At 39.3% G+C, this 22,804-nt stretch overlaps 1 protein-coding gene across 1 annotated transcript in view; it reads left to right on the top strand.

Moving 5' to 3' along the window:
- Positions 1-22,257, top strand: part of Vmn2r62 (vomeronasal 2, receptor 62) — a 29,059-nt gene extending 6,802 nt beyond the window's left edge. The window contains exons 5-6 of the mRNA NM_001105059.1: positions 1,462-1,585; positions 21,338-22,257. Coding sequence (NP_001098529.1) covers positions 1,462-1,585; positions 21,338-22,257 — 1,044 coding nt within the window. The remainder of the gene's footprint in view (positions 1-1,461; positions 1,586-21,337) is intronic.
- The last annotated feature ends 547 nt before the right edge of the window (positions 22,258-22,804 follow it).

Raw genomic sequence — 22,804 nt, 5'->3', positions numbered from 1 at the left:
ACTCCTAATGAGTAACGGACAACATTTGACTATTTTGTCATTTCCCTGACTTTGATTAATGGAAAAGTTGTTTTTAATAACCACATGTTTCTTTTTTAAACAATTTTATTAGATATTTTCTTCATTTACATTTCAAATACTATCCTGAAACGCCCCTGTACCCTCTCCTCCCCAACCCTGCTCCCCTACCCACCCACTCCTGCTTCTTGTCCCTGCATTCCCCTGTACTGGGCATATAAAGTTTGCAAGACCAAGGGGCCTTTCTTCCTAGTGATGGCTGACTAGGCCAAATCATTCTGGCATATGCAATAGTGTCTTCATTTTCTTATACATAGTGTCTGTAAGATTTCTGTCACTGCCTCAAAACACTGATTGAGTTTATTTTGTCAAGAAGTTGAAATTTCGGGTCGTGGTGGCACATGCCTTTAATCCCAGCACTTGGAAGGCAGAGGCAGGCAGATTTCTGAGTTCAAGGCTAGCCTGGACTACAATGTGAGTTCCAGAACAGCCAGGGTTACACAGAGAAACCCTGTCTCAAAAAAACAAAGCAAAGCAAGCAAACAAAAAAACAAAAAGAAGTTGAAAATTCAGTGAGAGAGCTAAGATGAAATTCTATTTTTCAGCCTTTGAAAAGGCACAATATCATGGCAGGCCAGTGTGGTATGTGTTTGGGTACCTGTGGGTACGTGTGTGTGTGTGTGTGTGTGTGTGTGTGTGTGTGTGTATGTGTATGTATGTGTGGGTACATGTGTGTGTGTGTGTGTGTGTGTGTGTGTGTGTGTGTGTGTGTGTGTGTTATTTTTGTTTGGTGCTTCACACAAAGAGTCAAGAAAAGTTGACTGAAGGAAGTGCAGGTTTCTTTTAGCTCTGGGCATGTATGATATGGTAGAAAAACAGTGTTTTAGGTGCCAGAAGATGTGATCACATCATATTCACAGATCAGAATCAGAAATCAAAGAATGTGTTTGCTTACATTCTATCTATATTTCATTTTCGTCTGAGACAGTGGACAATGAAATGCTGACACCGATTATGGTGGCTCTTCCCATCTCAGGTAAATGTCTTTATAAAATTCCTCCCAGAACTGGATAAGATTTGTTTCCATTACAAAACCAAGCCCTGTAAAGTTTTCAATCAAGATTTATACTCACATTGGATACAAAAGCTCCACCTAGTAGCCAGGAAGCTTGAGACACATTAACTCTGAAGTCGTACCATGACGTTCTCCAATACTACTTTAATGAGGTGCTCTTTACAACAGCTGCACGGTATTGGCCCAAGATGTAAACATGTGGATGATCTCATGGAAAAGGAACCAAAATTAGTAATTCCAAACTCATTATCTTCAACTTTTATTGGAAGCATTTACAAAGTAACTCTTCAATGATACTCAGAATTGGTCCAAAAATTTGGATTTTTCAAAAATTCCAAGCATTTGCTAGTAGATTTCTTTCCTCCTAGATTCCTCAGTCTGTGTGCAGTGAGAGCTGTAGGCCTGGATTCAGGAAAGCTGCCCAGGAGGGGAAGGCTGTCTGCTGCTTTGATTGCATTCCTTGTGCAGACAATGAGATTTCCAATGAGACAGGTAAATAAAGGCTTACAGAGATGTTTCCAACTTGTACACAGGAGTCTGCAATACCTAAGCAAACAGGAAAGGACTAGAGATAAGTAAGAGATAAGCTCTTGCCCAGTAGTAAGAAATTTAAGCATTGCTGTTAGGTTTTTATGGTTGGTTTACTTTTTGTTTAGTGTTTGTTTGTTTGTTTGTTTGTTTGTTTGTTTGTTTGGTGTGTGTGTGTGTGTGTGTGTGTGTGTGTGTGTGTGTACCAATAAGTCTTTATTTTCCAAAGGAAGGTAAAGTCACCATGCACTACCAAATAATTATACAATAGGAGTATAAGTTTATGGGTGTAGTAAAAATTAACCATGAAATAAACACCCCAGGGGCTTAGTCTCCCGAAGTTCAGGAACGATATCAAGGAAAGGACAGACAAGTACACACTTTCACATCATAAATTCAAGATTTCTCAAAAAGCTTTGTCTTCTAGCAGTAAACATGGGAATACATTTGTCTGTCTCCTAGTAACAGTCTTGTGGCCACTTTAACGTAAATTTCTTGCCCTGGCATTAAGGTCCTGAGTGGCTTAACTGTGCATTCATATTCAATTTTCTGGTCTTCAGATTCCACTTTCTACATGGAAATCACCACAATTGCTTCTCTCTACCTAAGGATGACAGATTAAGTTGGTTTGATCCATCCAAAGGCGAATCACACCATGAAATGGTCTTGCCAGAGAGAAGTTCATCACCTGTAATCCCTGCACAGAGGAGCCTAAGGATAGAGGATTTCTGTTTGACATCACAGACCCTAGACATTGAAAACATCCTCAACTTACATTGCTGAGCCATTGCAAATATTTTCCCCCTGAATACTCACTTTCCCCACAAATACACAGTCCCTTTTTTTAAACCCTGGAAACAGTGTTTTTAGCATCATGTTTTTAGACTTTTTAAAATTTTATTTAATCCCTTTTTACAGTCCGATATTTCCCCCTCTCAGTGTACTGTCTGACTGTTCCACATCCCATACCTACCCCCCTACACCACCTGTCTCCTCAAGGATGTGACCATTTCCATACACCCCACCTCACCAGAACTCCCCTAACTCTGGGACTTCCAATTTCTTGAGGGTTCTCAGACTGAGTGGAGACCCGGCATCCTTTACTGTATATGTTATAGGGGCCTCATGTCAGCTGATGAACACTGCCTGGTTGGTGGCCCAGTGTCTCAGAGATCACAGGGTCCATATTAGTTGAGACTGCTGGTCCCCCCAGGGTTGCCCTCCTCCTCAGCTTTTTCCAGCTTTTTCCTAATTCAGCCACAAGAGTCAGCAGCTTCTGTCCATTGGTTGGGTGTAAATATCTGCATCTGATTCTTTCAGCTGCCTGTTGGGTCTTTTGGAGAGCAATCATGATGGGCCCCTTTTTGTTAGCACACCACAGCCTCAGTAGTAGTGTCAGGCCTTGGGGTCTTCCCATGAGCTGGATCCCAGGTTGGGCCTGTCGCTGGACTTCCTTATCCTCAGACTCGTCTCCATTTTTGTCCCTGCAGTTCTTTCAGAGCAGAACAATTATGAGTCAGAGTTTTTGGCTGTGGGATGGCAACCCCTTCTCTCACTTGATGAGCTCTCTTTCTGCTTGAAGTGGGCTCTACAAGTTCCCTCTCCCCACTGTATGGAATTTCATCTACGGTTCCTCTCTTTGAGTCCTGAAAGTCTCCCACCTCCCAGGTCTCTGGTACATTCTTGAATGTCCTGCCCACCTCCCACCTCCCAAAGTTGCCTGTTTTCATTCTTTTTACTGGCCCTCAGTACTATTCCTCCTACCAAATACCTGATCATGTTCCCCCCATCCCTCTCTGTCCCCTTTCCCATCCAGATCTCTCCCTCCCGATTATGCTTTTAATGCTCAGTCATATATAGGATTGACTTAATTATTCATTAATAATTATAACCCCTGTATTAATTATTCTCTTTATTATTTTCAGTAGATGGTTTTTTTAAACACACATGTGACAGGAGAGTTAGTTTCCCATAGATAGATAGATAGATAGATAGATAGATAGATAGATAGATAGATAGATAGATAGATAGATAGAGATATACATACTGAGTCTCTTTGTTTTACGGAAAATACATTATTTAAAATAATTTGAACATTTAAAATTTTATTTCTCTTTTATCAAACATAGACTCCTTTGTTACTCAATATAGTCTAAATACAATCTTCCTTCCCTCCACTTCTCCCAGTTCCTACCCACCTCTTACCCAATCTATATCTGCTTCCTATTTTCTCAAAGATAACAACAAAACATAACAAAATAAATATAATAAAACAATAGCAAGCATAACAAACTTTGGAAATATAAGACAACAAAAAGTTAAAAGCCCCAAGAGAGGGCATAACAATCAGAAACTCACTTGTTTACATGTAAAAATAAAAGTCCTATAAAAGTTCTAAACTGAAAGGTATTGTGTACATGAAAATACCTAGTATAGACCTGTGTAGGCACCATGATTCCTGCTTTACTTCAGTGTGTTCATATATCTGTTGCTTAGTTGTTATAGAAGGACTTGTTTTCCTGCTTTCTTCTATCCTCTCTATCTTGCCTACTTCTTCTGCTACATCTTCCATGGGTTTTCACTAAGCTCTAAGAGGAAGAAATTGATGGGGACATCTCACTTAAAGCTGTTGTACCAAGGCATTTCTCTCTCTCTCTCTCTCTCTCTCTCTCTCTCTCTCTCTCTCTCTCTCTCTCACTCTGTCCCTCTATTCCCTTCTCTCTATTTATGTCTCTAATGATGTCTGAATACATCACTGATCTATGATTATGGGAGAATATAAATAAGCATCATTTTTCCAGACAATATTGGTTTTACTCAAAACCTCTTGGCTATTTAATTTCTACTCGCTTGTTGCTCAAGCAGTACTCAAAAAAAAAAAAATGGGATCCATCTCATGGAGTGGTCCTTGAGTCAAATCTTATGTAGGTTGGTTACTCTCTCAAGGTTTGTGCCATATTTTTCAGGAAGAACTTCTTTTAAACCAATTTTTTGTAGTTGTGTTGTTTCTTGTGCTCATCTTTTGTCAGCCTACAGACTACCTTTCTCAGTCACAGATGGAGAAACCTGGGGGTGAAGGTTCTATGTAGAATCATTCTGACCTCTCCATATTCAAAGAGTTATTGGCTTCAGCAGTGGGACCTTGCTGACACATTTGGCAGAACAACTTATTGCCTAGACAAAAGCCTGTTTGGGGCATTTCCGTGCAGTATTTTACCCAATGATTCAAATTCTTATAAAGTAGTCCTATTACTGGACCAATTCCTTTGTTGGTAATAGATGGCCAGTTGGATTTCTGTCTCCTTCCTTATTGGCAGACATTATTAGGGTCACCTTCGTATAAATAGAATGTTTCTACTGCATTAGATTTCAATATTTTCCCTTGTACCAATTAATATTATTATAAATATATTCAGGCAATTACTTTGTAAACTTGTTTATCTATCTTAACTCCCCAGTAATGACACAGAGAGAACAATATTTATTTAATCAAACTTTACTGAAATACTTGGACAGTCATTGACCTGTTTTAATCCTCTAAATTAATCTAGCTAACTCCAAACCAAAATTCCTGAGACACTAGCACTTTAGTATTGGACTGGCCCTTTAGGCTTCAGGTATATTTTACCATAATGTCTCCCCTCCTCCTTCATAGCTGAATCTGTCTCATTTTTCTAACTTTACCCCTTCCCTGTCTACCAGAAATCCTACCCTACTCTTTCTTCTAGCCAGTCATTGACTGATCAGCTTTTTTTGACAAGGCAAAAAATAAAAGACCAATCATTGTACAAACTTTTGACACAATATTCTTGACATGAGCATTACAGTGGCATGTCTAACTTGAAACAAAATATGACGACATAGAAAACAACATTTAAATAACAAAAGGATAATCTTTCCACAGTGCACAAAACATTATGCTTACATTTCCCTTTTTTGGCCCAATAAAAGGCTCTTTCTCTTACAATAATAATCTACATACCATAATAACAATTAAGAAGACCATCAAGTAAGATGTACATTATAATTTCTAGTCTATGTATAGCTGGCAATTTTGGATAAAGTACTGTATTATCTATCTAATCCTCAGTTAAGAGTTCTGTGTCTAGGTTATTTTCTATCATAAGTTGCATTACTAAACCAAAACATCTATTTAAAAGGTAAACAACTTAAACTTTTCTGTGATTCTATAACTATCTATTTTACATTCCCACCAGAGACTTGAGAAGGAATAAATATTTCCAGAGTATACAGGATATGCAGAGCAAGCAGCTTCCAAAACTATAAAATGACAGACATACTTGGCTGCCTGAACTCCAAACTGTCTCTGTAAAATTTGAGCATTCATCTTCAGCCTTCCGGCCTAATATATGTATCAGATCTTTTCTGGAGCAGGAATTATGAAGGCCTGCTTAACTTGTCTTGGAAAAGCTCAGCAATTGACTTCCCTGCATCTGCTTGTCCTTTTAGGACAGTCAAATTTCCTGCATCTGCTTATTCTTTTTGGGCATCATTTTGTCTACAGTTGAAGCATAGGTGGTTTACTGCTTAGTGGCAGCTTGCCACACTTTAAGAAAACTCCATATGGAGATTCTTTTATGCTCATCATCTTCTTTGAATAGGACTGAGGGTGTGTTAGGAACATATTTGTCTCAATGTCAAAGATTATCTCTTAGTAATAAAATTATTTTAAATGACATATTCTATAAATCTCCAAGGTTTGTGAAGACCACCTGTACACCTGTAGTATATCTAAATTGTCAAACATTGTTCTTACTATTCACTATATGAATAAGCTTGAAAACATCTTACTTTATTTAGCCAGACTAATATCTAACATAATCTTGAGTAAGATTGCCTGACTAAAACTTGCACTTCTTATTTACTCTTAACAATTTCTAATCCCAGCTTTCAAAAGGACTACAATATTACATTACATTTTTAGGAACTACCTAAGTAATATACCTCAAATAAAAGTTAAAAACCTGTATACATAGTATAGTGTAGTAAAATATAACCTCAATTTTGTATCAGTATACAAAGATCAATACCAATGTAAGATTTCTGTTTTGTAGTAGCACTATAGTTGCCGCAGACCCTCTGGGTCCCTGTGTCTGCGTGGAACGGGTCTCTCGAGCAGTTGGGCAAAGCGTAGGATTAAATTGACAAACAGACACACACAGGAGAGGTTGTATAGAATCTGAATGTAATCTCAGGTCGAGCCTCGGACTTTTTATAATACAGAATTCCAGGGGCTATATGTCACACCAGACAAGGTACACTGAAATTTACCAGAATCAAGAGAATGAAGTTTGCAGGAACTAGATAAATGTTTACAATAGAGATTAGCAGCCCTGCCTAGGATCAGCCTAGTGACAGGTAAATATTTCACACTGTAGTGTTAATAGCACCAGGGGGTTTTAAGTCTTGACAGGCCTCAAGAATAATGTAGTGTCACGGACCCCTAAATTCCTAGGCCTTGTTAAATCTTATCTTGTCTGGAGAATCCCCATTTGTCAGGAGAGTATATCAGCTTGCTATAGGTATGGAATGTAGCCTGTACTAAAGATTTTTATCTCAGTGAGATTCCCAGGCTCTTTCTGCAAACCAACTGAGCTAATGGCCGTTTTATTGTAATGCTTAATTAGTTACTGAATAGGTTAAACTCCTTGCTGTTATCTGGGATTTTGGAACACTGGGAGAGGCTTTAGCTATGTCAGAATTCAATCTTAAAAGGCACTTATAATAGGGTAATACTAAATAGAGAGCATGTGGATCCATACATTAGACTAACGCAGGAGTGGAAAATTAATGTATGGGTTAAAGAGATTAAAGAGAATGCCAGACTCCAGGAGGGAGTTTCCTTGAAACTCTTTTCCTCACGGCCAGCTTCCAAGCTTCTGCTTGTCAAACTGACCCAACTGGAGAGTGTGGCTTTCGCCAGACTCCAGGAGGGAGCTTCCATGAAACTCTTTTCCTCATGAAATAGCTTGCAAGTTTTCGCCTGTCAAGCTGACTCCACCAGAGTGCGTGGCATTTCTCCCTTTCTTTTTTTTTTATTTTTCAGCCGAAGTTCCAGGATGTCCTGCTTCACCATAGCTACAGATCTCAGGAGCACTCTAAAGATGAGTGGAATCACAACGATTACTAATAAAACAATGCCAAAAATAATAACAAGTAGGATTATATATTGAGCCCAATCCAGGGGTCAATGCACTTAGGTTGTTTTTTAAATCTCTAGCCAATACATCAATGTTCCAAGTGTCCAGATGGCTTTTACTAATATCTGAAATTTTTGCCTTTAACTGTTCTAAGTCATGAGAAATATCAGTATCTCTCCATATCCCCTGTAAATGAGCTTTAGTCTTTTTAAAGCTTGCAATCGTGAATTCTCAAACCAAGGATCATTTCCTAACTCTACAGGCAGTAAAACATACCCAGGTCTCTTAAGCAAAATCATAACAGCAGATTACTTGACTAAATTAGGATCTACACAATTAATTGATTGACCAAGAATTACAATGAATATGAAAAGACTTGCCAAGATTGGTGATCTTGACTCTTAAATTTATTTAACAATAAGCATACAGGTAAGGTACACAAGCTTTTACACTTATAGGGGAGTTGGCCTAAATGGCCAAAAACAATGTCTCTGATGAAATCTTGTCCAATACTCAGTAGCAGTCCCTGTGCCTCACGAGTCAGCTTTTTTAGTTGTCCCCCAAGTTGACACCAGGGCAGCTATCCTTGCTGTAGCCCATGGCAGAGATAGGAAGAGTTTATTTTGCTTGTGTGTGGCTGCTCTCTGATTTCTTTTTCCTCTGTGCACTCAATACAGCTTTCTGTTTACCACTGTCAGGGCACTCACAGGTCACAGGTCAGCCTGTCACATTGGAAGCTAGCATGCTCTTGCAGCATTCTGTGAAAAAAGCAGAAACATTCCCCCTTTTCCCCATATTAAGTATCTGAACAGGATCATGCCATGTGCCAATAAGTGGATCCCTTCATCTAATGAGTATGCCTGATTGTAGGGTGCCATAGACACTCAGAGAGATTTTTGGAATTTAAATTAAAAAGATATAGATTTAAAGTTCCACAGTACTGTTTCCTTGAGAATTATAAAAAATCTCAGTAATATGGATAACATTACATTGTTGACAAAACATCTCAAATGCTTGGCTGTAATAGCCAGTTTTAATTTGATTTGGAACACCAAGTTTAAGAAAAAATCAACATAAGTAATGACTAACTATACTTTTAGTTGATTTTCTTGTTAAAGCAGCTGTAGTTAGAAAGACTGAAAAGGTATCAATAGTCATATGTGCATATTTTATTTTTCTAAAATAAAAAATGAGTATCTATTTGCAATAATTGATTAAGTATAAGTCCTCGAGAATTAACACCAATGTGTATAACACATAGAAACTGAGGACACTGGAAGCAAATTTTACAATATGACATGCATATTTATTTATTTATTTATTTATTTAAAATACCAAATCATTATCTCAAGCCATTACTATTTTGATGATGTAAAGAATGAGGTTATATGGCCAATTTTTTTTATAAGATCCATAATCTACCTGGGATATAAATCTAGCGTGGCATTGCCTTAAGAGGTCTTTTCCAGGCAATCTTCCACATTTTAAAACACCATCTATAGCACATAATTTAATTATCTGTGCTGAAGCAGGTAGAAAATCAAAAGAATAAACATGTGATCCAATTCACATATACTTTTCTTCCATAGAAGGGTTGTTTTTAAATACAGTAAATGGGATGCATGCATGTATGAATTTATAGAAGATACAAAAGCATGCATATAAGCAATTAACTTATTTTTAGGATGAATATCCATTTTATTTAAAATGATGGTATGCAATAGGTCAAATATCAATATTCTGCAATAACCAATTGCTGTTTGGAACAAGGAATTCTTAATTCTTAATTAGCACCACAGCAGCCTTATAATAGGATGTTAAAACTTTGAGGTGAAGAAAGATGATTTTACATTAATGTTTTTTCTTGCCAAAGAATAGCTGTGGACACATTTAATAACAATAACTAGAATATGTAGCTAATACTTGATTACCACCAATTACAATCGATATCAATAGATTATAGAAGTTTCCTCTACTTTCTGTTAAAGCCTTTTTGGTTCTCACCAGTTAATTTGAATCTCACTTGATAGCATCTAACAAAGGCTTAGATTCCCCTGTGGTGAGTTTAAGGTGAGGTCTTAGCTAATTAACATCTCCTTGAAGCTTTTGAAAATAAAATTTTAAAGTAAATTTGTACCAATTTTCCAGTATAACTGAAACCCTAAATATTAAAAAAGATATTTCCTCTGAATCTTATGAAACAACAACTATTCCCCAGAACTTTAAACTTCCCTTTAGAGACATTAGCTAATAAAATATTTTTCCACTCAGGAAACAATATATACTGAAAGATTTAAACTTTTTGCTTCTTGTATTGAAGCCTGGACAATAAAAATTTCTTACATAATATAAGACTATATTAGCCATACCTAGGTGCAAAAACCTTTAATGGTCACCATTTCACTAGAAGTAAACTCTTTACAAATGGAAAAAATAAACTTTCATATCTATAATAATTTTACATGAAGTAGGCAAGCTATCTTGTAATGCCTTTATAAGTTCTATAGCCTGATTGACCTTTTTCCATGGGAAGATGAGAATTACTCTTTCAAGTTGTATAAAAATTTGGATGAGTCGAAACCACTGTCTCCTGCGTGAGATACGTTTTGACCCGGAGCTCCGCCATTAAACGGTCGTAACCACTGTCTCCTTCATGAGATACCTTTCGACCCGGAGCTCCGTCATTAAACTACCTCATGTTTTTACATCAAGGTGGTTTGTTTGTTCGTGATTCTTGGGTGCATGCCGAATTGGGAGTTGAGTGGGGGGTTCCCCCACTAGTTTCTTTCATTTGGAGGCCCCATTGAGATCTGTGTGACATCCAGGAACTCCGGAAGACCCCTTGGAGGTACGTTTGTTTGTGTGAAGCTTACATGTTGTCTGTTGTCTAAGTGTGGCACCGCTGATTTTGTGTCTTGGTTTTTCAATTCTGAGATTTTGAATTTGTGTCTTGGTTTTTCAGTTCTGAGATTGTGAATTTGTATCTTGGTTTGTGAATTCATGCCTTGGTTTTACGGTTCTGAGATCGTGGGTTCAAGTCCCACCTCAGTATCCTGGTTTTCAGTTCTGAGATCGTGGGTTCAAGTCCCACCTCATGACTTGGTTTTACGGTTCTGAGATCGTGGGTTCAAGTTCCACCTAGTGCCTTGGTTTTACAGTTCTGAGATCATGGGTTCAAGTCCTACCTCGTGCCTTGGTTTTACACTTCCAAGATTGTGGGTTTGAGTCCCACCTCATATTCTGTATTCTGGCAGCTGCCACTGTGGGCCGTAAGGACCCAGTAGCCAAGGGAGGGAAACGTCCAGAGGCCCCACAATCTGCCACGCCTGGAAGATGTTCCAAGGGTGAGGGACAGTCAGAAAGGTCTGACTGTCATTTGGCAGAGTGAGGAATGGGCAAGAAAAGAAAGAGGGGCAAGGCCCGCGGGGTTCCCTCACTGGCCCCACCTGGCTCCCTAGAGCAGCCTCGCTGCCTGCCACATTTGGGGAGGGGCCGACTAGATTTGCTGCCTCTGCTGCCATTTCCATCCCTCCCTGAGTGTCTTGTCCCCCGGGGGGTTCCTGGTTCCTCCCGCTCCCAGGAGCCCCTGCCATGAGCTGACCTCCCCAACCCCTGACCCCAGGCCCTGCCTCCACACTATAGGAGTGGCAGGTCAAGTGTGCCACGAGTTCCCTGACTACTTCTCATTCCTCTTTCCCCTTCATCCCACCTGCCTGTTTTCAGGTTTTGACCAGAGTGTCTCTTGTTAACATAAAAAGTGCTTTTACCTTGAGATATCAGTGGCCCGGTACAGCTAGCTGTGAGAGCTGCCTTCCCTTTCCCCGCCCCATGTGTTTTCTCTTCTAGTGCGGCCTGCCCTAAGCTGCTAACCAGTGAGGGAGACATCTGCCCACTTAAAACTTCTGTCCCAGCTAAGGAGCACCTATGAGTCTAATCACCAGGCTCTGACAAATGGGTATAGAGGTCTAGAAAAAGGTGAGCTTAGACTGTAAGGAAGATCAAAGCTTCAGAAGACTCAGGAGAGATATATGACAGTGAAAATAGAGATGAAAGAGATTAGAGAGGTCTGAGATGAGAGATACCCCGAATGAGAACTACTTAGAGTAGAACCAGTAAGTAAGAGGCAGAGAAGGCATATTATGAGAGAAGAGAGAGAAGAGAGAGGGGGGAGGAGAGGAGAGGCAGAAGAAATAGAAGACAAGAGGGATCGTAGACAAGAGAGAAATTTGACTAGAATCTTGGCCACAGTGATAGGAGAGAAAGAAAAATACAGGAAAACTGGGCAACAGAAGACCGAGCCTCAGATAAAAAGGCTCAGCTGTGTCAGACTCAAGTTACTTATTTGAGATACACCCTTCGAGTTGGGAAACAGTGGCTAAAAGAAGGCAGAAAAAGACTGTAACTACACCAAGGCAAGTAAGAAAATTCTTGGGCACCGCTGGTTTCTGCAGTCTCTGGATACCTAGGTTGGTGACCTTAGCTACCCCATTGTACCCCCTGACCAAGGAAGGAGAGGTGTTTGTGTGGACCCCAGATCACCAGAAAGCTTATAAAAAGGCCAGTGGCTTACATACCCAAGAAGTTAACCATGTTTCCAGCGGGTGGTTTCTTGCCTGAAAGCTATTGCTTCCATTGCTCTGCTTGTCAACGATGCTAATAAGCTCACTCTGGGACAGCAAATAACTGTATTGGTACCCCACACTCTTGAAAGCATTATCTGAAAGCCCCCTGACTGATGGATGACGACCAATGCTCCTGTGACACATTATCAGAGCTTTTTTGTTGACTGAATGAGTGACCTTCGCTCCATCTGCTGTCCTCAATCTCGCTACCCTACTGCCTGAGACTTCACCTACTCATCACTGCGCTAACATTCTGGCAGAAGAAACTGGTACTCGAAATGATCTGAAGGATCAGATCAGCCTTGGCCTGAGAGCTCGCGGTTGAAGACACCTTTTCAAGGTGGATAGAATCTTTTCCTACCAGGACTAAGATGGCCAATGTGATAGCCAAGAAGATCCTAGAAGAAATCTTCCCAAGGTAATGGACCTGCCTTTGTTGCCCAGGTAAATCAGGGACTGACCAAGATATTAGAGATTGGTTAGAAGTTACATTGTGCGGGGGCTGGCAAAATGGCTCAGTGGTTAAGAGCGCCGACTGCTCTTCCAAAGGTCCAGAGTTCAAATCCCAGAAACCACATGGTGGATCACAACCATCCTTGATGAGATCTGACAGCCTCTTCTGGTGTGTCTGAAGATAGCTACAGTGTACTTACGTATAATAAATAAATAAATCTTAAAAAAAAAGAAAGAAATTACATTGTGCATACAGGCTCCAAAGCAAAGGACAGGTAGAAAAGATGAATAGAATTCTAAAAGAGACTGGTACAGACTTGGTGCTCCTTTCCCATGACCATCAATGTCTTAAATGATGTGTTTAAACCTACATGTTGTTGTAATAATAATCTGTATGCTAAGTTAAAAGGATTGCAGGTGGTGCAGAAAAATGTCTGGTCATAATTGGCTACAGCGAACAAGCCGGGTACCCTAAAAAACATCTCACCAGTTCCAGCCAGAGATCTGATCTATGTACACCTACATCATGCTCAGACCCTCAAGACTCACTAGAAGGGTCCCTGCCTAATTCTGTTTACTATCCCTTCGTATTCTGTTTTTGTTCTTAACCTTTGGCACATGTTATGATTTTTATTCTCCACATAGAGATAAAGATTTCTAAAATTCTAAGATTAGAATTACTTATTAGAAGAAGAGGGGAATGAAAGAAAATAAAAGTTGAGACCTGTGATTCATGTAATTTATGTCAAATAGCTGAAAGAGTTGTTTGTGAGCTTTGAAACCTGGGACTGAGAACATAGCAGAACAAGGCAGAACATGCTCAGGCAGGCCCGTAGTTAAGACACTCCTGAGGCTGCTTGGCCATAAAGATAAAAGAGAGATAAAGAGAATGACATGCTGGACTGGCCCGGCGCCTCCCTATCTCCCGCCCTTCTGACTTAAGTTAAATGTTAACAGGCTGCTGATGTTTAAATGGACCAATCATGTGAAACTGCGCCAATTCCTCCCCCAACCCCACCCCTTTTCTATAAAACCTCCTAGCTTCCAAGCCTCGTAGTGGAAACCACTGTCTCCTGTGTGACATATGTTTTGCCCTGGAGCTCCACCATTAAACAGTCAAAATCACTGTCTCCTGCGTGAGATATGTTTCGACTAGGAGCTCCGCCATTAAATGGTCAAAACCACTGTCTCCTTCATGAGATACGTTTTGACCAGGAGCTCCACCACTAAACGGTCAAATCCTCTGTCTCCTGCATGAGATATGTTTCGACCCGGAGCTCTGCCATTAAACTACCTCATGTTTTTACATAAAAAAAAAATTTGATGGGATTGCATTGAATCTCTCTTTTTTTCTCCCTTCAAGTCCTGCCATAAACCAATGCTTGCTTTATATCAAATCAATTATTTATTTTTAATTCATTTCTTACTTTTATTGAAAACAATTTTTCATGCAATATATCCTGATTATAGTTTTGCTTCCCTTGACCCTTCTCAGTTCTTCCCAGTATTATTCCTCTATTCAATTATCCCTATTTTGTTTCTCATTAGAAAGGAAAATGCTTCTAAGATACAACTACCAAAAATGAAAAAGTAAAATATAAGAAAAAAATTATCCTATCGTAGTTAGACACAGCAACTCAACACAACAAACAGTGTTCCAAGAGGATGCCAAAGTGTTAGTGTTACACTCATTCTCTAATACTAGTTAGAAGTCTCATACTTCTAATCTGACAGCTAAAGTATATATAAAGGACATGATGTAGTTCATGTAGTCCCTGTGCTTGCTGCTTCCGTCTTTGTGAGCATATATGTACCTTGGTTATTTGACTCAGAGGGCCTTCATCTCTTGCTGCCTTTCATCTTACTCTTATAAACTTCCTGCTTCCTCCTCCATGGGATTTTCTGAGCTCTGAGGGACAGATTTAAATAAGATCTTCAATTTAGACTCTCTCCACATAATCTCTGTATATATTTCAATCCGCTGTGAGAGATGATTGGATATGGCACGGGACTATAAATATAGCAGAAATATTATGAGGAATGATTTTATTGTCTTTATATCAGTTATGTTGGCTTTTACATGTAGTCTCTGGGATATATAGTCTCTTCATCTTGGCTACCAAAGACGTATCAGTCATGGGTTCCTTTTCGTGGAGTAGGCCTTAGGTCAAATTAGACATTATTTGAATACTCCCCTAATTTTTGTTGCACCAACTTCCAACCATATTTTCTGAGATATATAGTCTCTTCATATATGGCACACGCCTTTAATCCCAGCACTCGGGAGGCAGAGGCAGGTGGATTTCTGAGTTCGAGACCAGCCTGGTGTACAAAGTGAGTTCCAGGACAGCCAGGGCTATACAGAGAAACCCTGTCTCGAAAAACCAAAAAAAAAAAAAAAAAAAAAAAAAGAGGAGGAGGAAGAAGAAGAAAAAGTATTAGTCATAGGCTCCTTTTCATGGAGTAGGCCTTAGGTCAGATTAAACATTATTTGGCTACCCCCTTATTTTTGTTACACCATCTCACAACCTTATTTTACAGACAGCACATATTGTAGGTCAAAAGGCATTGTGGCTGAATTAGTTCCACATTCCACTTTCAGCAGCCTGTGGAGTAACTCCCGGTACAAAAGAGACTAGATGATAAGGGTAAAGGCTTTGTGTAGGCACCAGGTCAACTTCTAAATGTTCAATGAGTTGTTTGGATATTGTCCTCTGCATTGAGTGGGCTCTGTCAGTTTGTGGAGAGCAAGCCTTTGACTTTGCATCAGCCCATGTTATATGCTGATTTCCATAGGGATTCATTGACTAAAAACTCAATTGAATGCAGTTTATTCCCTCCATTGGAACCCACATCTGGAGACAAGAAATAACCAACTGAAAATTCTTATGCTCCATTTCTAAGTGTTCTCAGTGGGATCATCTTCTTAGATTTGAGAATGTTTTCACTCTAGTAGGTTTCCATATAACTCAAAATACCACCATCAATTCTATTAATCTCTCCCAACACAGTAAGCCCCACCCCATCTCCATCCCCACCTAATCATGCCTGCTTCTTTATCCAACTGTCTCCAATTCACCTGTAAATTCTATTCTAGTGAACCTTCCCATGGAAATCCATTTGTTCCTACTGCACACTATCATTTGGCCAGCAGTTTTCAAATTATAGGACATAACCACTTTGAGAATTCAAAGACTTTTTCACAAGGGTTACCTAAGACCATCAGAAATAAAAAGATATTTATATTACAATTCACAGCAGTAGCAAAATTGCAGTTATGGAAGAAGCAAGCAAAAAAAAAAAAAAAAAATGACTGTGATTCCCCACAACATGAGGAACGGTACTAAAGGGTCTCATCTTTAGAAAGGTTCAGAAACATAATCGCTCTTGGTCAATGGAGTGTAGAATTGTTATCATTAACATAAGGGCTAATACCCATTTGTAACTTATGCTGTATTTCTTTTTCAGCGTCTGGGTTATCTCACTGAGAATATGATTTTTTCTAGTTCCATCCATTTGCCTGCACATTTCCTGATGTAATTTTTAAAGGCTGAGTAATACTCTAATATGTGTGACATATTACTTGACTCTTCTGTTGAGGAGCACCTAGCTTGTTACCAGTTTCTGGCTGTAATGAATACACCTACAATAAACATGTTTGAACAAGTGTTTGTGGTAGAATGAGGTTTCCTTTGTGTATGTGCTCAAGAGTTGTAGAGCTAGAACTTGTAAGAGATCATTTCCCAACTTTCTTCAGCACTGCTATTTGATTTCTAATACAAATTGGCCTTTTTACCAACAATGGAGATGTGTTCTCCTTGGTCCATATTCTTACCAAAATGGGATGTCACTTCTGCTATTGATCTTATGCATACTGACAGGTGTAACACGCAATCTCAAGCTAGTTTTGATTTACATTAGATTTCCCTGATGGCTAAGAATGTTGACTGTTTCTTTAAATCTTTCTCAGCCATTTGAGATACCTCTATTGAGCATTCTCTGTTTAGATCTGCATAATTATTTTCAGTTGGATTGTGTGTGTGTGTATGTGTGTGTGTGTGTGTGTGTGTGTGTGTGTGTGTAGTTTCTTGAGTTCTCTATACATTCTGGACATTAATGTTCTTTAGGATATGGAGTTGGTAAAAATAACTTCTCATTCATACCTAGCTGCATTGTGTAAATGGTTGTGTCCTTCGACTTACAAAAAGTTTTCAGTTCCATGAAACACCATTTATTGTTGACCTTAGAGCCTCTATTATCAGTATTTGGTTCATAATGTCTTTGCCTATTCCAGCGAATTCACGGTCATTCCCAATTCATCTTCTATCAGTTTCGGTGTGTCTTCTTTTCTGTTGAGGTCTTATACGCACTGCGAGGTCAATTTTGTGCAAAACTCTGAGTGTGCAATTATTTGCATCCTTATTCGTTCAGAAATTAATTAATCAAACACCATTTGATGAAGAGTCTGTCTTTTAAAAAATGTGCATTTTTTTGCCTCTTTATCCAAAATCAGGTGCCCATGAGTGTTTAGAGGTTTATCTTGGGTTTCAATTAAATTCCATTCATCAATATGTCTCATTTAATGCCAATACCACATAGTGATTATTACTATATCTCTGTAGTACTACTTGGGATCAGTGATGGTAATACCTATAGTAGTTATTTTATTGCTCAAGATTGCTTAGGTATGCAAGATATTTTATTTTTCCACAGGAAATTGAGAATTGCTTTTTCAAGTTGTAAGGAATTGTGTTGGAATTTTTAAGGGGATTGCATTGGATTTGTAGACTGCTTTTGACAGGTAGGCCATTTTTTAATATGTTAACCCAGTCAATGCATGAGCATGGAAGAATTTTCCATCTTCTCATATTTCCTTCAATTTCTTTCTTCAAACATTTGAAGATTTTATCACTAAAGACTTTAAATTGCTTTGTTAGAGTTACACCAAGATATTTAATATGATTTGAAGGTAATGAAAATGGTGTTTCCCTGATGTCTTTCATAGTTCTTTTGTCATTTGTATATAGGAGGGCTACTGTTTTAGTTAATTTGGATTAAGATTTCTCAATATTATTGATTTTCTCAAGAAAACTACTCTTTGTTTCATTGATTCTTTGTATTTTTTCTATATTTCTATTTCATTGTTATGAGACCCTAGTTTTATTATTTCTTGCCATCTACTCCTCTTAGGTGTGATTACTTTTTTGTTTTAGACTTTTCAGGTGTGCTGGTAAGTTCATAGTATAAGATGAGCTCAAATTTTTTCTATTAATTTCTATTTTTATTCAGTTTACATCCTGATCACTGCCTCCTCTGCTCCTATTCCTCATCTCACAAGTCAGTTTCACACTCCCCTTCTCCTCTGAGAGGATGTAGGCTCCCCATGGGTATCTCCAACACCTTGGCTTATTGAGTCTCTGCAGGGTTAGGCAATTATTTCTCTACCATTGTGGGAAGACAAAGCATCCAGTTAGGGGAATGGTGCCCACAGGAAGGCTACAGAGTCAGGGACAGTCCCCACTCGTTTTGAGGAACCCACCTGAAGACTGACATAGTTTTGTATGTGCATACATTGGTCCTAGGTCCTGCCCTGGTATCCTCTTTGATTGATGATTAAGTCTCTGAGAGCAGTCAAGGGTTCAGGTTATTTGACTCTGTTGGTCTTCATGTCAAGTTTCTAGCCTCTCTGGATCCTGCAATCCTTCCCTTCACTCTTCTAAGAGACTCCTTGAGTTCCATCAGATGTTTGCCTGTGGGTCTTTGCATCTGTGTCAGTCAGCTGCTTGGTGTAGCCTCTCAGAGGACATTTATGCTAAGCTCTTGTCTGTAAGCATAACCAACTCTCATTAATGGTGTCATGGATTCATGCTTTCCTATAGATTGTGTCTCAAGTTGGACAAGCAATTTGTTGGCCATTCCCTGGATCGCTGCTCCATCAGTGTCCCTGAATTTCCTGTAGACAGAACAATCTTTGGGTTGAATGTTTTTTCTATAGGTTGTAGTCATTATTCCTCCACTGGAGGTTCTGCCTGGCTACAGAAAGGGGTCACTTCAGGCTCACTATTCCCCATAGCTAGGTTTCTCAGCTAGAGTCACCCTCATAAATTCCCTGGGTCCTCCTACATCCCAGATCTCTGTCATGTACAAAGAATGTCTCCCACCCCCAGCCAATTTCTGTTCACTCTCCCAGGCCTACACCTCACCTCCTTACTCTCCCACCCCTTCTTTCTCCCATCCAGTTTCCTCCATCCATCTGCTAAAGTTACTTCCATAAACTTCTAGGAGCCTCTCCCATTCCAGGTCTCTGGCATGTCCTAGAGATGCCCTCACCCCATACCCAAAGCAGCTTCCCATATCAATTCATTCTTCTGGCCCTCTGGCCCCATCTCCCTTCTATTCTCACACCTAACCCTGAATGCCCCATTCCCATCCTCATCCCCTCTCCCACCCAGTCACCTCCCACTATCTTCCTCTTATCACTATTTTTCCCCATTCAAAGTAAGGTTCAAGCATCCTAACTTGGGCCTTCTTTCTTGTTTAGCTTTGTTGGGTCTGGGGAATATACTGTGGGTATCTAGAATTTTATGGCTCATATCTACTTATAAGTGAATAGATGCCATGCATGTCCTTTGAATTTAAGTTTCCTCACTCAAGATGATACTTTTTAGTTTCAATCTTAAATGTAGGCTCCAAGACTTATGAACGTTTTCTTTGTACCATTTTTATTGTGTCCCAAAATTTGGAATGCTCTGTAGAATTCCATAGAATTCTAGAAAGGCTTCAATTGCTTTCTTTCTGCCTTAAGGCATTTTTTTCATTTATTAGACAGTTGAGATAGTTGTTCAGTTCCCATGAGTTTGTATGATTTCTATTGTGTCTGTTGTTGTTGATGTCTAGCTTTGATCAGTGGTATTCTTATCACATGCAGGGAGTATTTCAAATTTCTTCTGTTGTGACTTGCTTAGTGTCTGGGTATCTGGTCAGTTTTGGAGAAAGATTGATGAGATACTGAGAGGAAGATACGTTCTTTTGTGTTGGATGAAATGTTCTCTAAACATGCTGGTTCCTTTTGGTATAAAACATCTTTTAGGTCAAGGAAAATCAGAAATGTTTAGGTGCAGAATATTCAAAACTCCTCTTTTGCATACCTAAACATATTTCAATAATTTTCTCCTTAAACATTGAAAAACAATGTTGTAATGAATTGTAACAACATTAATAGTGAAGTATTTAAGCTCAAATAATGCAATTGTATTTATTAATTGAAAATCATTCATATTATTAACCAAATCGAAGTATCCAGGGGATTTAAAGAAAACAGGTTAATATAACTGAAATAGATGAGGGTACTTACAGCAAACCATTGCACTGAGGTTGCAGAACCCTGTGGAAGAGTTAGGGGAGGGATTGAGGGAACTAAAGTGGATGGCAATCCCATAAGAAGACAATCAGTGTCAACTTAATTAGACACTGAGAGTTCCCAGAGATTAAGCAATCAACCAAAGAGTGTACATGGGCTGGTCTGAGATCCTTGACTCATGTAGCAAAGGGCTGACTGACTATTCTGGCTCCAGTAGGAGGGAATGTGGTTATTCCTGTAGAGACTTGATGCCCTGGAGAATGAGGATGCACAGTGGGTGCATCCATTCAGAGGCAAAGGGAAGGAGGAATGGAGTGGGAAACTCTGGGAGGGGGTACCAGGTCAGGGTTTACATTTTGGATGTAAATAAATGAAATAATTAATTTAAAACTATGTGTATTAAACACACTAACAAATTAAATTCTTGTGCTGGAAAGATGGCTCAGTGTTTAAGAGCACTGACTGCTCTTCCAGAAGTCCTGAGCTAAAATCCTAGTAACCACATGGTGGCTTACAACCATCTGTAATGGATCTGATGCCCTCTTCTGGTCTGGCCGAAGGTAGTAGCAACAGTGTACTTACATACATAAAATAAATAAATAAATCTGTTAAAAAAAAAGAAAGAAATGAAATTCTTTTTGTAAATTAATCATCTATTTGTTACATTTCAAATGTTATCCCTTTTCCTCATCTCTGCTCCAAGAACCCCCACATACGCCCCCTCTCCCTTTGCCTCTAAGAAGGTTCATCAAAGAACATGGTCCACATTAAACAAATTACTAATCCACAAATTAGAGATTTTTCTAAGGTGATGTCAGAATCCAAGTAGGATTATACAATATTATTCTGTAATCTTATGACCTAAAAACTAGATGCAACAGAATCACAAATTAAGGGATAGCAGACAAAAGCAGGGAAGCATTGGACTTCTTTGATTTTTGTCACAATAGGTAGAGAAGGCTGCATAGGTTGGAAATGATTCACAGAGTACATAAGTATTTGTTTCAGAAAAGAAAGGAAGGTTATTCAGGAAGCATATCAATGAGATGGGGATAATTAATAGCTTAGGGGGGAGGTGACACCTGCAAATTAATTTACAGTCACTTTCCCTTCTGAACAGATATGGATCAGTGTGTGCAGTGTCCAGAAAGTCACTATGCAAACTCAGAGAAGAACCACTGCCTCCAGAAATCTGTGAGCTTTTTGGCCTATGAAGAGCCCTTGGGGATGGGACTCACGATCACAGCACTGGACTTCTCTGTACTCACAGCTGTGGTTCTTGTAGTCTTTGTGAAGCACAGAGACACACCCATTGTCAAGGCCAATAATCGGGTTCTCAGCTACACCCTGCTATTGACACTCATAATCTGTTTTCTCAGTTGCTTGCTCTACATTGGACAGCCCAACACAGCCACCTGCATCTTGCAGCAAACAGCATTTGGAACTTTGTTCACTGTGGCTCTCTCCACAGTGTTAGCCAAAGCTATTGTAGTGGTTACTGCATTCAAGGTCACCTCTCCAGCTAGAATGGTGAGGTGGTTAATAGTATCAGGGGCCCCAAATTCCATTATTCCCATCTGCACACTGATCCAACTTATTATCTGTGGAATATGGCTGGCTACCTCTCCACCTTTTATTGATCAAAATGCTCATGTTGAACATGGTCACATCATCATTATGTGCAACAAGGGTTCTGCAGTTGCTTTCCACTGTGTACTGGGATACCTTTGCTTCTTAGCACTTGGGAGCTACAGTATGGCTTTCTTATCCAGGAATCTGCCTGACACATTCAACGAAGCCAAGTACCTGTCATTCAGCATGCAGGTATTCTTCTGTGTTTGGATCACTTTTCTCCCTGTCTATCACAGCACAAAGGGAAAGGTCATGGTGGCTATGGAAGTTTTCTCTGTCTTGGCTTCCAGTATAGCACTCCTTGCTTTGATATTTGCCCCCAAGTGCTACATAATTTTGTTAAGGCCAGATAAGAACTCACGTCTTGACATCAGGCACAAAATACATTCAAGAAGAGTAGTCATTTAAATTTTATTTAAAAGTTAAAATTAATCCATGTTAATTAAATATAATGGTTGAAACCAGTGCCACACCATTCTAAATCTCTTATTCAGATATATCATTATGTGGGTTCATAATTCTTAATTTCATTGCTTTAATGTCTCTTTGTTCTATAACCATTTTATCTGAGATTGATATTTCTTATACTTTTTTTCTGTAATTTGATCTCACTTTGTATTTTTATTGGCCTGCTGTCCAATAAGTTGACAATTGTGGTATGAAGTTATGGATATCTGTCTTCTTCTGCCTGCAACGTACTGATATTGAAGATTGGTGTCTCAGCGCCTAAAGCCTAGCATCTGATGGCAATTGTGTATGGAGATGCAAGGAGTGCTTGACTTCCTTTCCTTGGGCCAGCCTGAGCAGGGGTGGGGTGGGGTGGTTCTTTCTTGGTTCTTGTTGATGCAGCGGAGGGGGAAGAGCTTAGGCAGAGGGTAAGGCTTTGTCTTAGGAGATATTTAGGGTTGCTGTGTAATAAAAAGTTTACTTGTTTAAGTTTAAGTTACTATGCTAT

This window comes from Mus musculus, chromosome 7 (genome assembly GCF_000001635.26).
Source record: "Mus musculus strain C57BL/6J chromosome 7, GRCm38.p6 C57BL/6J".
Taxonomy (NCBI): Eukaryota; Metazoa; Chordata; class Mammalia; order Rodentia; family Muridae; genus Mus; species Mus musculus.
The sequence above is the reverse complement of the archived record's forward strand: the minus strand, read 5'-3'. Positions and strand labels throughout refer to the sequence as shown.